General features: G+C 43.4%; 1 protein-coding gene across 2 annotated transcripts in view; it reads right to left on the bottom strand.

Annotated features, from left to right (window-relative positions):
- The window catches only part of LOC139273864 (band 4.1-like protein 3), a 217,677-nt gene that overhangs the window by 70,796 nt on the left and 130,820 nt on the right, over positions 1 to 16,061 (bottom strand). For both annotated transcript variants that reach the window (XM_070890951.1, XM_070890943.1), the window contains 3 exons: positions 12,184 to 12,402; positions 7,657 to 7,744; positions 283 to 435 (listed from right to left, as the gene is read on the bottom strand). In XM_070890951.1, coding sequence (XP_070747052.1) covers positions 283 to 435; positions 7,657 to 7,744; positions 12,184 to 12,402 — 460 coding nt within the window. The remainder of the gene's footprint in view (positions 1 to 282; positions 436 to 7,656; positions 7,745 to 12,183; positions 12,403 to 16,061) is intronic.

Below are 16,061 nucleotides of genomic sequence, written 5' to 3'. Positions count from 1 at the left end.
GTTCTAACTCTTTAGAATTCTAAACAAGAGTCACTTGAACAGATATAATGCTACTGTAATGAATGCAAATTCCATGCAGGTAAAGATTGCCGTTTGTAACACTTTTGAACCTTGATATTAGAAGAATATCTTTTTGCAATGAATCCAGACTGAGCCTTTTATTTATTTGCCAACTAGTTTCACATTCTGTTAGCATAAATTTATTTTATATTACTGTACTTTCAGGAAGTGGTGCATATAAGTAGTGACCAAAGAAGATGCAAACCTCACTTTTGAACTTACTTCACTGGGCCGGATTTTGATGTAGAAGTTATTCCTTTTGTATGAGATCTTGAGAACCTTGGGCCAGGCAAATCTGTTTATTCTCAGTCGGTCTCTGTAGATCAGCAAGCCACTGGCACACACACCAAGCATGATATCAACTCCTTCTGAATCCTTGTAAAGCAGAAAAACAAATACTCTTTGACGTACTGTCTTTAACCTAGTGCAGTATCAGAAACTACCAGACATACAATTTAATTAACTAATGTGGCACTGCTAAGTATATTCATGATCAACCACAAAATACTAAGCATCTCAGGGGCAGAGGGTGGAAAATGGGGTAGACTGTGGAAAATGAGGCGAAACCCAGTTTTGCCAGGATTCCCACCGATAGAGAGAAGGCTGGGTAATTCCAGTAGTGGACTATGGGTGGAAGCCAATCAGATATTTTGAGCGTTAGTTGAGGCTGGCACCATTGATATGCCCTAGAGGTGTAATGTGCAGGCTCCAACCACGCTAATGGCCCAATCTGGGATGGATTAGCAGCCTTCACTTTGGGTGGCCATAGGTGCTACTCCACTGCACTTGCACCAGTGAAGCAAGCCGATCGGAATTCCAAACCCATGGATTCTAATGCCCAACTCCCCTGAGCACTAAATTTAAATGTACAGAATTCTCACCATGTGTTCTCCCGATCGACTGTCATAACCTCAGCAGAATACCCGTTTACACGTCTATCTGGTGCATCTACCGATCTTCCACCAAAGTTACGCCAGCTGATCAGGAGAACCTCCGAGGAAATACATGGCGCTATTTTACAATTACCATGCCAGATGAAGATGGCTGGATGTAAAAGGAGAAATAGAATGTTTTCCTCTTGGATATTATATGCTGAACTATAATAAATATATATATATCATAAAGGAAGGTAAAAATCAAGGCAATATTAACTTGCAAGAAAACTTCAATTACTGCCTCATGCAGCAAATTTCTTGCAAGAACGAAACAGAGTCAAATGGAACTTAGTAAATAATTTCCTAAATTGGAAGGTAAATAAATTTTTGGTGTCAGTTTTGAAAGAAGTGAGGACATACAAATATACCGGCACGGAGTTGTTTTTCTCTTCTTCTAATCTATCCCTCATTCTGGCAATTAGAAAGAACTTTTTGTGCAATACCCAAAATTTTAAGAGGTCAGACGTTGAACTTTGGTCTCCGCCATTATTGCCAAAAGGAATACAATCATGTTCCTGCTCCATGTTCATTTACTTTATTTCTTTTCCTATTATGTTTCTTTCCTTATCCTCACTCCATGTCTAATTTATCCCCTTATTCTTCTGTTTTCAATGACCGGTTGAGTTTCCTTTTCTCTTCGGTCGTTGCAGCTCTTTTCAGTTATATTTTTTGCTTTAAGCTTTTTTGTACTTTTTGTCCATTCTCCTTCAAAGTTCACTGCTCTTAGACATGCAATGGAAGGGTTTCGAACAGCTTGTGCATGAGTTCTGATGTTAAACTGAGGTGGACATATGGCAAAAAAAGGAATTGTTGCAAAAGAAGGAGGGCTCTGGCTTATAAATACCCATCACTCAGCTACCTGGAGGGGTGCAAGTGGCCCTTTCACCTCTCTCAGGGTCATCATAGGCCGTCCCTCGGGATCGAGGAAGACTTGCTTCCACTCCTGAAGTGAGTTCTTTGGTGGCTGAACAGTCCAATACGAGAGCCACAAACTGTCACAGGTGGGACAGATAGTCGTTGAGGGGAGGGGTGGGTGGGACTGGTTTGCAGCACGCTCTTTCCGCTGCCTGCGCTTGGTTTCTGCATGCTCTCGGCGTTGAGACTCGAAATGCTCAGCGCCCTCGCGGATGCACTTTCTCCACTTAGGGTGGTCTTGGGCCAGGCACTCCCAGGTATCAGTGGGGATGTCGCACTTTATCAGGGAGGCTTTGAGGGTATCCTTGTAGCGTTTCCGCTGCCCACCTTTGGCTCGTTTGCCGTGAAGGAGCTCAGAGGAGACCACTTGCTTTGGGAGTCTCATGTCTGGCATGAGATGGGACGATGTGGCCTGCCCAGCAGAGCTGGTCGAGTGTGGTTAGTGCTTCAATGCTGAGGATGTTAGTCTGAATGAGGACGCTGATGTTGGTGCGCCTGTCCTCCCAGGGGATTTGTAGAATCTTGCGGAGACTTTGTTGGTGATATTTCTCCAGCAACTTGAGGTGTCTACTGTACGTGGTCCATGTCTGAGCCATACAGGAGAGCAGGTATTACTACAGCCCTGTAGACCATGAGCTTGGTGGCAGTTTTGAGGGCCTGATCTTCAAACACTCTTTACCTCAGGCGGCCTAAGGCTGCACTGGCGCACTGGATCTCGTCGTCAATGCCTGCTCTTGTTGATAGGAGGCTCCAGAGATATGGGAAGTGGCCGCACCATGGATCTTGATGACTGGGGGGCAGTGCTGTGCGCTGAGGACAGGCTGGTGGAGGACCTTTGTCTTACGGATGTTTAGCGCAAGGCCCATGCTTTCGTACGCTTCAGTAAATACGTCGACTTTGTCCTGGAGTGCGGCCTCTGTATGTGCGCAGTCGCAGGCGTCATCCGCGTACTGTAGCTCAACGACAGGGGATGGAGTGGTCTTGGATCTGGTCTGGAGACGGCGCAGGTTGAACAGGTTCCCACTGGTTCTGTAGTTTAGTTCCACTCCAGCGGAGAGTTTGTTGACTGTGAGGTGGAGCATGGTGGCGAGAAAGATTGAGAAGAGGTTGGGGCGATGATGCAGCCCTGTTTGACCCCGGTCCGGACATGGATTGGATCTGTGATGGAACCGTTGGTAAGGATCACGGCCTGCATGTCGTTGTAGAGCAGGCGGTGGATGGTGACTAACTTTCGGTGGCATACGAAATGAAGGAGGACGCGCCATAGACCCTCACGGATGACAGTGTCGTAAGGTCGAAGAAAGCCATGTATAAGGGCTGCATTTTTCCTGTAGCTGTCGCGCTGCAAAAATCATGTCCATTGTAGCCCGTAGGGGATGAAATCTGCACTTTGACTATGGGAAGAGCTCCTCGCCCACGGGAAGAAGATGATTGAGGAGGACTCTAGCGACAACAATCCCAGTGGCTGATAACAGGGAGATTCCTCTGCAGTTGCTGCCGTCGGACTTGTCCCCTTTTTTAAAGATGGTCACGATTACTGCATCACTGAGATCCACCGGCATGCTCTCCTCCCTTCAGATGAGAGAAATGAGGTCGTGTATTCGCGCCAGCAATGCCTTTCCACCATACTTCAGTGCCTCAGCAGGGATTCCGTCCGCACCCGTAGCCTTGGTGTTTTTAAGCTGTCTTATGGCTTTTTCTACCTCGTGCAGCATTGGGGTCTCACTGAGGTGGTGGCGGGTCGCATGCTGCGTGATGGAGTCGAGAGCACTCGAGTCTCGATTGAGGAAATCTTCGAAGTGCTCCTTCCAGCGGGCCCTGACTGCCTCGGTGTCCTTGCTGCATGTTTCTCCATTCTTGGCCAGCAGGGTAGATGTGTGTCAAGTACCTAGTGAGTAAACTCAAGACAACTGCTGACTTGGAAACCAGATCCGAGTACAAACGCACGTATATATCCAGGGTTCAGTGCCTACTGCTATTGGGTTGCAGAGAGACAAGCAGCTGCGGTGATGTTCACCACCCCAAATGGTGGAAACTTTGTTGGATGGGGCATGGTGTCTGTTCATGATGTGATCAAGAGGATGGCTGCAATGCACAGATTCATCTTATGTGATGCTCACAACGCCTCTCAGGATTATTCCTTGTACATGGTGTCTGCTTAGAAAAGGCTCAAACCCATGCCTATAAGTTGTCTGAAGATCAATTAGTGACTACCTTCATTCGGGAGGAATAGGGGAAGAAAGGAGGGCCTGTTTGGGATTGAGTTGGCTTCAAAATGACATGCCTGACACCTCTGATTTATCAGCTATTTTAATGTTCTTGATATCTATGACAAATACCACTGTAAGGGTTAAAAGACTTATCTCCTTCAAGGTGGACTCACTGATATAAGGAATCGACACCCCCGCCATTCGCATAACGACCACAGAATCAATCAGACGAAACCTTCGGTTCAACTAGTTTATTCGAGCACATGCAAGGGAAGAATTCAAACGTGAACCTTCTCAGAATAATGGTTCTCACCCACAATTTATACAACAAACCGAAGTGTGTGCCTCTCCCACAAAAACACCAGTTGGTTTACTACTTATCAGCGAAGTTACATTGATTTGTCGTCTCTTATCAGACTGGCTCTGAGTGGTGTTTCCCAACTGTCCATCTCCCATCATATGCTAATTGTGTTTGTTCAGTGATGTGAACTTTGCCTTAGTCCCTATGACGCCTGAAGTAACTGTGTTCCCAAACACTGGCTTTCTTATCTTTTCCCCAGAGACTTCTAGTCAAAATGTTATGCATTTTACTGCTGACCTCTACTGTCTTTGTTATGTGTTACTAAGGTTAAGGATGGTTCATTAACCATCAGGTTTAATTGTGTTATAAGTGTGCTTTACATACATAAGCAAGTGTTACATACAATAGGCAATTATAATCCATACTGTAAGATAGAGGAACATCACAGATTCCTCAGACCCACCTAATACTGATAAGCCCTCTTAATCTGGACCATTTTACATGTCAGATCAATTCACTACCTTCAGTATCTCTATTCTTGACCACCTATCTGTCTGCTCTTTGCCTGCTACAACTCTATACCCCTTACACCACATACCACTTTTACTCCACTGTTAAAAATTCTTAATCCAAGTTGTCAGGTAGGGGTCTTCAGAAAAGAGAAGATTTGTAGAGCGTAATTTGTAGATCTAAGTCACCCTCTCCTATTGCTAGGCAGGTCATCGTGGGATCAACAATCCTGGAAAAACCTGTTAGGCAGGCTCAAAAATTGATCCATCTGCTGCTGAAACCCTCATCCATGCCTTTGGCACCCCCAGACTCAACTATTCCAATGCTCTCCTGGTTTCCTACCCTCCATAAACTTCAGCTCATTCAAAGCTCTTCTGTCCGTATCCTAATTCATATAAAGTCTCATTCACCATCACCCCTGTGCTCACTGACCTACAGTTCAGCAATGCTCATCCTTATTTTCAAATACCTCCATGGCCTCGCCCTTCCCCACCTCATGTAACTTGTTCCAGCCCTATAAACCTCTGAAAACGCTGCGTTCCTCCGATTCTAGCCAATTGTACATCTCCGATTTCCTTCACCACGCCTTTGTTTGCCATGCCTTCAGCTGTCTAGGCCCTAAAGCTCTACAATTCCCTCCCTAAACCTCTCTACCTCTGTCTCCTCACTTACGTCTCTCCTTAAAACCTATCTCTTTGTCCAAGTTTTTGGTCACCTGACCTAATATTTCTTTGTGACTCTGTCAAATTTTGTCCAGCAACACTCCTGTGAAGCACCAAGGGATATTTATCTATATTAAAGATGCTATATAAATGCAAGTTCTTAATCCATAGAGCAAACTTGGTAATCTAACACCAGAGTCGGGCAGGCATTCAGTAATCCAGGACACCATTGATGATTAACCAGTCAGCCTATCGCCTTAATAGCCCCAAAAGGTTCTATTCAAGAGTCACTGGGAGCTGGAATTATTCCCAGGCAATGCCAAATAAACCTGCAAGCCAATGCCCTAATAGGTAGGCTGGTCCTAGATGGATGAGCAGCAAGAAGCCTGCCAATGCCCTATGCTGGTAAGCTATAGAGTTTTAGCCTATTGAACTCCAACAGTAGCTCAACGCACACTTAGGTTTCCGAAATCTTAATGCATGCCAAAAGTCTTCATGCTTAGGTAAATAGAGTGAGTTCCTATAGGGAGAGAATGTGCACTTCAAATCAGGCAAAAGGATCAACATGGATTTCTTTCAGGAGTTTGATTTGGAGACTCCCAAAAAAAGGATTCTTTCGGTCAACAAATGCCACAGCGAATTCTTGCTTTGTGAACTGGATAGATTCTACCATTAAACTGCATTTACCTGATTATATACACACAACATTGTAATTGCTCATCTTACTATAGATAGCCCTGTATTAGTCTATGATGATGCAGGAGACTAAGGCACAGGCAGTTTACCTATAGAATGTATGTATTATTTAACTTTTCAATGAAGTACAGGGACAAGTTTTTCTTAGTGATAGAAAACCTGGGGAAAAAGACTGAATATTTAATTTGTAACCCAGATGTGTTCCATATTGGTCCAGAATTTATGGTCAGTGGTAAAGCAAAGGTGTTCGCCATTGGCCCCAAAAAAAGCTTCGCACAAAGCTCTGCTGATCTCTATCTCGAGAAGTTCGGGTTTTCCGACATGTAATTCAAATCAATGGAGTATAGTGGGAATCCCATAATGCGAGCTACTGTGACGTCAACAAGCTGGCTAAGCAGCCAATCAAAATGCAGAATTCTCAGACAGCAAACAAGGAAGTGAATAAGCTCTTAAAATTCTAACTGTTTGAAAATGTTAGAGAGAGCAAAACAAAGATTGGGGCTCTCACATGGGTAAAAGAAAACCTGAAATAAAGATTTAAAACTTTTTTTTTAAATTCTTAAATTTGTTTTAATTTTTATTAAAATGGATAGATTTGACACTGCACAAAATTAAAATTAGTTTTTCAGGCCCATAACCTTTAGCAGTCAGTACACTATTAAAACCTCAGTCACACCTAATCCTTTTGGGTCTAACTTTGTGAGGAATTTTCAGCAGTTTCTCTGATCTGAGAGATTTCACTGATTTCTGGCTCTGTGGAGGGTGGGAGGAGAGTAGGGCACAGCGCAGCTTGTGGAGGAGGAGGGAATGATAGACCTCAACTTCAGGATTTCCACATTAGACTGTGGTCAGTTTCAACGGCAAAATGATGGCGAACGCTGCCTGTTTGCCGTCATGGGTACCACAAACTCCAGGCCATTGTTTTTACCATTAATTGTGGGATAGCAGTGGGGGACTTAATCACAGTCAATGAGCTTTTATGTGGCCTGTTACTTCTCCAATGGAACAGCAAAACAGACATTTGCTGGTGCCATTTATTACTGTCTATGTCAGTACATTTGATATGGTTATCTGACTGATCGTAAGCAGTGTTTATCTTTTTTCTCCCTCTCTCCTTGATCAGCCCTGATATTTGCTATCACGTTACACCTGAATTGCGAACTAGAAAATAATTCATACCAACTGGAATAAAGCAGATGCCTCGACAATCTGTTTCCTGTAACACTGGTTGCTTAGTTCAGCACCATTATTGAGAAGGGTTGAAAAAAAAATGAAAATTTTCCAACAGAAAATGAACATGTCAATTCAAGTAGACACAGATGTGTTCTGGAGTAACAACCCAGTCAGCTCACGTGTTAAAATAATACCTTAGCATGATGCAGATCCACTCCATACATCGACAGCTTTTTGGCATTCTCCAAAAAATGCATCTCTGCTTCAGCAGGTGTCATACCCCTAAAATGTAGAAGCAAAAACTAGATTTTCATTCAGCTCACATCCCAACTTCAACATTTTGAAAGCTTTCAAAACTCCATCTGAAAACAAGCCAAATCCTCTCAAACATTGTTAGTTCAGTCTGTGTGAAAATGTGCGATAGTGTAAGTCTTCCTCTGCAATGATCAGGTTACATATCTTGTGAAGAATACAAGAGACTCATACAAAATGGATACATTCATTCTTAAAGAAATGTAACAGTTTTATCAATAAATTATTTCCAATCGAGAGACTACCCTGCATTGTGGAGGCCAGGCAAGGCGGCCACATGTTTCCTAATACAAACATCACCTCATGACTTGGCTGACAGCAGATGCAGCTCTCATCAAGTGAGGTGGACTGCGCACATTGGCTCATTGCTACAAAATGGGAAATTCTAACCGCCTCGCTGAGAAATGAAACACATCACACAAATAGGCGAAGAATCAGTCCCTGCTGAATTTAACCCAGTACATATGATGCTGCAAAGCAGGCAGCCAATGAGCTGTTAAGTGGCTATGGTGTTTATAGTCTCAAACACTGAACTTCTCCCCTCAGAGAAGTTTAAAGTCTCTTAATTGTGAAATATTAATGATAAAACAAAAATACCAATAAAAAAAAATCATGAACTGCCACTAGATATTGAGATACTTAATCTTTTAAATACATTTTCGAAAGCCACACAAGACATCGCAAACACAAATTTTATTTTTCATGCTGATAGCAATATTTTCAAAATCAGTCAAGTCTATGTAGTGGTCACTTTAAAAAATGATATCTATACATGTGAACACACACATATGTATTAACAAAGTAATTGGTAGAAGGATTAGAGGTGAGTTGAGGAGAAAGTTTTTCACCCAGAGGGTGGTGGGGATCTGGAACTCATTGCTTAAAACGGGTCCTTTTCAGAATGGCAGGCAGTGACCAGTGGGGTGCTGCAGGGTTCAGTGCTGGGACCCCAGCTATTTACAATATACATCAATGATTTAGATGAAGGAATTGAATGTAATATCTCCAAGTTTACAGATGACACTAAGCTAGGTGGTGGTGTGAGCTGTGAGGAGGATGCCAAGAGACTACAGGGTGACTTGGACAGGTTAGGTGAGTGGACAAATGCATGGCAGATGCAGTATAATGTGGATAAATGCGAGGTTATCCACTTTGGTGGCAAAAACAGGAAGACAGAATATTATCTGAATGGTGACAGATTAGGAAAAGGGGGTGTGCAAAGAGACCTGGGTGTCATAGTACATCAATCATTGAAGTTTGGCATGCAGGTACAGCAGGTGGTGAAGAAGGCAAATGGCATGTTGGCCTTCATAGCGAGAGGGTTTGAGTATAGGAGGAGGTCTTACTGCAGTTGTACAGAGCCTTGGTGAGGCCACACCTGGAATATTGTGTTCAGTTTTGGTCTCCTAATCTGAGGAAGGACATTCTTGCTATTGAGGGAGTACAGCGAAGGTTCACCAGATTGATTCCCGGGATGGCAGGACTGACATATGAGGAGAGACTGGATCAATTGGGCTTGTATCCACTGGAGTTTAGAAGAATGAGAGGGGATCTCATAGAAACGTATAAAATTCTGACGGGATTGGACAGGTTAGATGCAGGAAGAATGCTCCCGTTGCTGGGGAGTTCCAGAAGCAGGGGTCACAGTCTAAGGATAAGGGGTAAGCCATTTAGGACCGAGATGAGGAGAAACTCTTCACTCAGAGTGGTTAACCTGTGGAATTCTCTACCGTAGAAACTTGTTGAGGCCAGTTCGTTCAATATATTCAAAAGGGAGTTAGATATGGCCCTTACAGCCAAAGGGATCAAGGATTATGGAGAGAAAGCAAGAAAGGGGAACTGAGGTTGAATGATCAGCCATGATCTTATTGAATGGCGGTGCAGGCTTGAAGGGCCGAATGGCCTGCTCCTTGCTTCTATGTTTCTAAAAGGGTGGTAGTGGCAGAAATCTTCTTCACATTTAAAAAGTACTTGGATATGCATTTGAAGTGCCGTAACCTAAAAGGCTATGGACAAACAGCTCGAAAGTGGGATTAGGCTGGATAGCTCTTTTTCGGCCGGCACAGATACAATGGGTTGAATGGCTTCCTTCTGTGCCATAAATTTTTATGATTCTATGATATATGCATACGCAGACACATATACACACACACATACACATATATGCATCAGATTCATATACTTCTTTTAGTCCAATAACAGCAGTGAGCCATTTGTAAAGCAACTGTTCTACATCATAGTGTCTTGCAGCAATGGGGCTGAGTGACAAGTTTTCCATGAGGAGCACTGTGTAAATTGTATATGGTTGCTGCTGCTGCCATCTGTTTTCTAACAGCATGGTTGATCCAGTATGTCAGCACCATAGATGATAAAACCAATTGCCATGGTACCGTGTGTTAATGCTCCACTGTGCCACTTCCAAAGGATATATTGTTATTTTGATGTCTATCCTCCCAAAACTGCACTGTTGAGGTCCACATGTACAGGAAAAAGTCTCAGAGCACTTGACAATAAGGAGGAAAGGTTACGAGGGATACTGAGCATGTGGAAAAGGAAGAGAAGTGGAGGGACTAGGATAGAGAACTAAAGGCAGTCAAAGGGGAGTGTTTTGATAGCTGCAAGATAGGTCATGACCAGTGGGTAGAGAATTCCACAGAACAGCTATCAACTGTGAAGCAGACGAAACAAGGGCTGAGCAGAAGTTCAGTGTTAGAAGAGCAGAGGAGGAGGCAGCGACATTGGACAACTCTTTGTATGTATATAGTGCATTTGAAGTACAAAACTGCAAGACAATTTACTGAGGAGTAGTAAGAGGAATGGAAAACTGAGCCGGGAAGATAGCTTGGAGGGGTCACTGAAGGCTTGGCTGAAAGGTTGGGTGTTACGAAGGTTCTTAAAGCAGGACAAAGTAAAGAGATGGAGGTTTTTTTTATATTCATTCTCAGGATGTGGGCATCGCTAGCAAGTGTCCATTTATTATATATTCCTAGTTGCCCATCTGAGTGGGCATCTCGGTCACTTCAGCATAAATCACACTGGTATGGGATTTCAGTCACATATAAGCCAGACCAGGTAAGGACAGCAGCTTTCCTTTCTACTCTTTCATGGTCACATTTATTGATAACATCTTTTTATTTCCAGATTTTCTTTTATAAACGGAATTCAAATTCTCAAACTGCCATGGTAGCATTTGAACTAATGTTCTTTGGATTATTAGTTCTGTGCCTCAGAATTTTTAGACCAGTCGCAAACCACTACAGTACCCGGAGAGAGAGATGTCCAGAGAGCACAGCCCAAGAGATCAGAGCCAGAAGACTAAAGGCCACCTGGGAGAGGGAAGTCTTGAGGAGGTTGAGTAGATGAGAGCAAAGCTAGGCCACAGAGGGATTTGAGTACAAAGATGGGAATTTCATATTTAATATGCTGGAGTCAGGAAGCCAGTTAATTTTGTGACTCATCCATGAATTGATGTCGGACAGGTAGTTTAACATCACAGATGTGTTCATGGGATCAAGTAATGTAATGCTGAGGTAGTATGAAGCCGATACCATGCCTGCCAATGACATGCAGCATATAGATGAGGAAAGGGAGGGAGCCAAGTATAGGCCCTTGTGGGGAAGAAAAGCCATTGATGGAAATGCATTGGCTGCATCTTGTTCGGTAGACATGGAACCAATCAAGGGCAGACCCATGAAGCTGGGCAACAAAGGAGAGACGGTGGAAGACGACAGCATGATTAACTGTGCCAAATGATGCAAAAAGATCAAAGAGGGCAGAGACGATAATGCACCATTGGTGACTTTAGTCTGAGCAGTCTCAGTACTGTGACATAGACAAAAGTAGGATTGGAAGAATTTCAAAAGGAATTTCAGGAGAGATGAGCATAAAGCTGGGAGAACATCAGTGATCAAAGGTTAAAGATGGGTTGTTATTCTCGGAGGATGGATGGCTCAAAGTTTGTTCTTTTGAGGAAGGTGGTGATGACGGCAGTTTTGAAAGAGCATGAGACAGTGGCTGAGTAAAGGAATATGTAAAGTGAGACATTTGATACGATCACAAAAATTTACAAAATGTACTTTGAGATTCACCAGAATTCATTTTTCGCAGACCTCATGTAGTAGACCGACTCATATTAGTCTTGCTGTGTAAAGATCCATTGTTGTTGAAAGTTAATATTTCAAAGCAACAATTCTTAATTCGTTGAGTTCCTGAACAGTCAGGATTTACTATCAGTAGCATAGTTTTAAAGTCAACATTTTTATTAACCCATTAGCTCCAACAAAACCCAAGTATACGCAGAAAGCTTGAATTTGTGGGCCTGCCTATAAATTACTCCGATCAATGAAAACAATTTGTTCAGCTTTAAAACACCAAATTAGAAGCTTTATTGTATATACTATTGCACGTACTTGTGGCTTTTGTGTAGTTCTATCACCTTTTCTTCCAGTTCCTTCGTTTCATTCGGAGCAAAGTGAAACTCACTGATGTAGTCAGTACCATATTCATCTGGGTCATAGTCCCCAAGTTCTGCCTGGACAGTGTAGGAACCAAGCAACACATGTGTGGCAAAAGAACATGGCAATCGTCCAGAGACAATATCGTCCCTCAGCTGCAGACACAAGTAATACCTAAATGGAAAACAAACACATTGAAGCTGGAGTTCTTTCAAAACCATTGCACTTTTGGATACAATTTAAAACTGTGGATGCTTCCAAGAGTTAAGAAGTCACACCCAAGATTTTTTTATAGAACTTCTACTTGAAAACACACACTCCTGGCTCAAGTTGCACTTGATCGAACTATCCCAGGATACACCATATTCAAAATTTGATTTTTGATCACCATCGTCCAAAACAGATGTGCTAGATTTGATTTAAATACATGTTACAGTATCCAATTATTTTTGAACTGCTGTAATATAGACAGAACAGAAGAAATTTGGGGAATCCCATTCTAGCAATTTTTTTCAGCAGTAAATTAAAGGAGCTGTACTTCTGTGAGCATTCCCCTGTGGCTGAAAGATATTCTATGCATTCAGTGGACTAGTGCTAAGAATAATGAAAACCCAAAGAGTGAGCACTGAAACATTACAACGCCTAGCCCAAGAAATTATTTTAAAAAGTGACTTTTAACAAGCCAGCCAACACAAATTGTTTAAAAAAAAATCTTCGCTTCAAAATAAGTTTATAAGAATGATCATTACATACTTGAGAATATGGCTATAATGTCATACCTGGAGTAATTTTTCTTAAAAGAATAAAAAGGTAATCTGAAGGCATGAAATTAGAGAACCCCGGACCTAAGTTTCCACATGATTTGCTCCTGATTTTTTAGGAGCAACTGGTGGAGAACGGAGTATCTTAGAAATCGCAATTCTCCATATTTAAGTTTTCTGCAGTTCTAGTCAGGTAGAACAGTTTCACTTTGGAACAGAATTATTTTTCAAAAGGGGGCGTGTCCAGCCACTGACGCCTGATTTGAAAGTTTCCACAGTGAAAACGTACTCCAAACTAACTTAGAATGGAGCAAGTGAAGATTTTTGTAGGCCTGAAAAAACCTTGTCTACACATTAAAAAAATCAGGCGCAGGTTACAAATTAGGCGTCCGGAACGAGGTGGGGGGGGGGGGAAGGGAAGTCATTACATTCTACAATAAATCCTTAGTTATACTTATACAAATAATACCAACCTGAATAAAAATTTATAAGCAAAGAAAAGATTAAATAAACCATGTTCCTACCTGTGTGAAAGTGCTTCAGGCAGGGAGAATGCTGCAGGAAGCCTCACAAGTTGAGGCAGCCATTCCCGACGGGAGCGGGGGGCAGGCAGTGAGGAGGCAGCCTTTCCCGACGGCAGGGGGGGGGGGGGGGGGGGGCAGTGAGGGCCCGACCGACGGCAGCGGGGGGGGGGGGAGGCAGAGAGGAGGCTGCAGGAAGCCTCAGAAGTTGAGGCAGCCATTCCCGACGGCGGGGGGGGGGGGAAGGCCCCCCTGCCGTCGGTCGGGCCAGTCGGGAAACGGCTGCCTCAACTTCTGAGGCTTCCTGCAGCCTTCTCACTGCTGCAAGAAGCCTCAGTGCTGATCATGGAAGGGCAATGTGGTTTTATTAAAAAATGTTAAAAATTGAACAGCTACAAAGAACTACAAAAATGGCCGAGTGGCAATGTTTCCTTCACACTGCGCGTGCGCGAACGCTCCAACACGCACGCGCAGGGTTGCCGGCACGAAAAATACTCATTTAAATGGTACCCGCCCCCTCCTATTTACAAAATCGGTGCGAGTGGTAGGCTCCGCCCCCTGGGCGCCGCGCCAAGCTGGCATCGAGCTGCAAAGCGCTCAAGAATAGTGCGTTTTTTTTCAGGCGCCGTTTTCGGTGCGAAAAACGGGCATCCAGCTCGGAGGGGCGCCTGTTTTGCCGCGTGTGGAAACTTGGGGCCTATATAAGTAATGGACTCTCTAATCAGCATTTTTTAAGCAGTAATTTTATAACTTAGAATGCATTTACAATCACTCCCAGTTACCATTTAAAATTTAATGAAACTATTGACCAATTCACCAGTCCCACACACCAGAATCTACAAGCAGGTCCCAATCTGTCAAAAGATGTGCAGGCTTTGATTTACATGGAACATGGTCACATAGGTCAGGAGCATGCTCCACACTGATCTGCATCCACAGGCACGGCACTGCCAATGGATGTCAAGGTCAGAGCTGCCCTAAGCTTTTATGCTTTGGCTTCATCCTAGCCTACCACGAGGCACAGCAACAATATTTCGAGGATGTATAAAGCAAGTGAGTGATGCACTCTTTGCTCAAGCAAGTAATTTCATCTCCTTCTCCATGGACATCCGACAGCAGCAGGAAGAGCCTGTGCAGTTTAGAGTGGGAGGACTTCATAGATAGGATCCACATATGCTCCCTTGAACAATACCACTTACTTGCACGAACAGCAAAGAGCTCCACCCTCAGAATGATGTCTGAGAGCTTCCTCGTACATTCTTGCAGGAGGTGGTTACCCCACAGTTATAGAAAGTGCAGGAGGTGAGTGAATGGGTGCCCATCAAACAGGGTAGGAGGAAGACACAGGTAGTGCAGGAATCCCCCAAGCGAGTGCACGCGCTAACTGGTTTTCAGTTTAGAATACCGGGGAGGGTAACAACTCCTTGGAAGAATGCAGTAAGAATCAAACCCCCAGCACGACGAGAGATTGGACTGCACACAGAAAAAGAGTAGAAATGCAGTCATCATAGGGGTTTGATAGTTAAAGACATAGACAAGTGTTTTTGTAACTACAAGCATGATTCCCGAATTGTATGTTGCCTCCCTGGTACCAGAGTAAAGAATATCATCGAGTGGGTGATTTCTCAGGGTGGAGCTCTTTGCTATTCTTTCAGGGGAAGGGGAACAGCCAGAAGTAGTGGTCTATGTAGGAACCAATGACTTAGAGAGAAAAAGTGTTGAGGTCCTTCAGGCAGAGTTTCAGGAGCTAGGAAAAAGATGGAAAAAATACAGGACCTTAAAAAGGTAGTAAACTCAGGATTACTCCCAGTGTGACATGCTAGTGAGTATAGAAGCAGGAAAATAGAAGAGGTAAATACATAGCTGGAGAAGTGGTGCAGGATGGAAGGTTTCAGATTCTTGGGGCATTGAGCCCAGTTCTGGGGCAAGGGGCACCTATCCAAGATGGATGGGTTGCACTTGAACAAAACCAGGACCAATGTTCTCATTGAGAGGTTAACTAATACTGTTGGGGAGGGTTTAAACTAACTTGTCAGGGAGAGGGGAATCAGATCACAGGACAGAAAGATACAAACTGCCATAAAATTAGAAATATCCCAAAAATTGTAGGGACCAGATTGAGAAAAATAGTGAAAGTGACGATGGAGGTATTAAATTGTATGTACGTCAATGTCTGTAGTGTAACTAATAAGGTTGGTGAACTGCAAACACAAATTGTTACATGGGATTACGACGTGGTTGCATTAATAGAGACATGGCTCAAACAAGGCCAGGAATGGGTTCTTAATTTCCTTGTTACCAAGTATTCAGGAACGATAGAGAAGGAAAGAGGAGGGGACGTGGCAGTATTGATTAAGGATAATGTTACATTTCTAAATAAAAAGGATATATTAGATGGTTCCAGGAATGAATCTGTTTGGCTCGAGTTGAGGAACAGAGGGGGAGCTGGCACATAGTTGGGACTTTAAAAAAAAATACAGCTCCAATCAGAGAGAAGGAGAAGCACGGTGCAGATATAATGGTAAGTAGTGCAGGGAATAGAATACGGCCA

The sequence above is a fragment of the Pristiophorus japonicus genome, chromosome 1 (genome assembly GCF_044704955.1).
Source record: "Pristiophorus japonicus isolate sPriJap1 chromosome 1, sPriJap1.hap1, whole genome shotgun sequence".
Taxonomy (NCBI): domain Eukaryota; kingdom Metazoa; phylum Chordata; class Chondrichthyes; family Pristiophoridae; genus Pristiophorus; species Pristiophorus japonicus.
The sequence above is the reverse complement of the archived record's forward strand: the minus strand, read 5'-3'. Positions and strand labels throughout refer to the sequence as shown.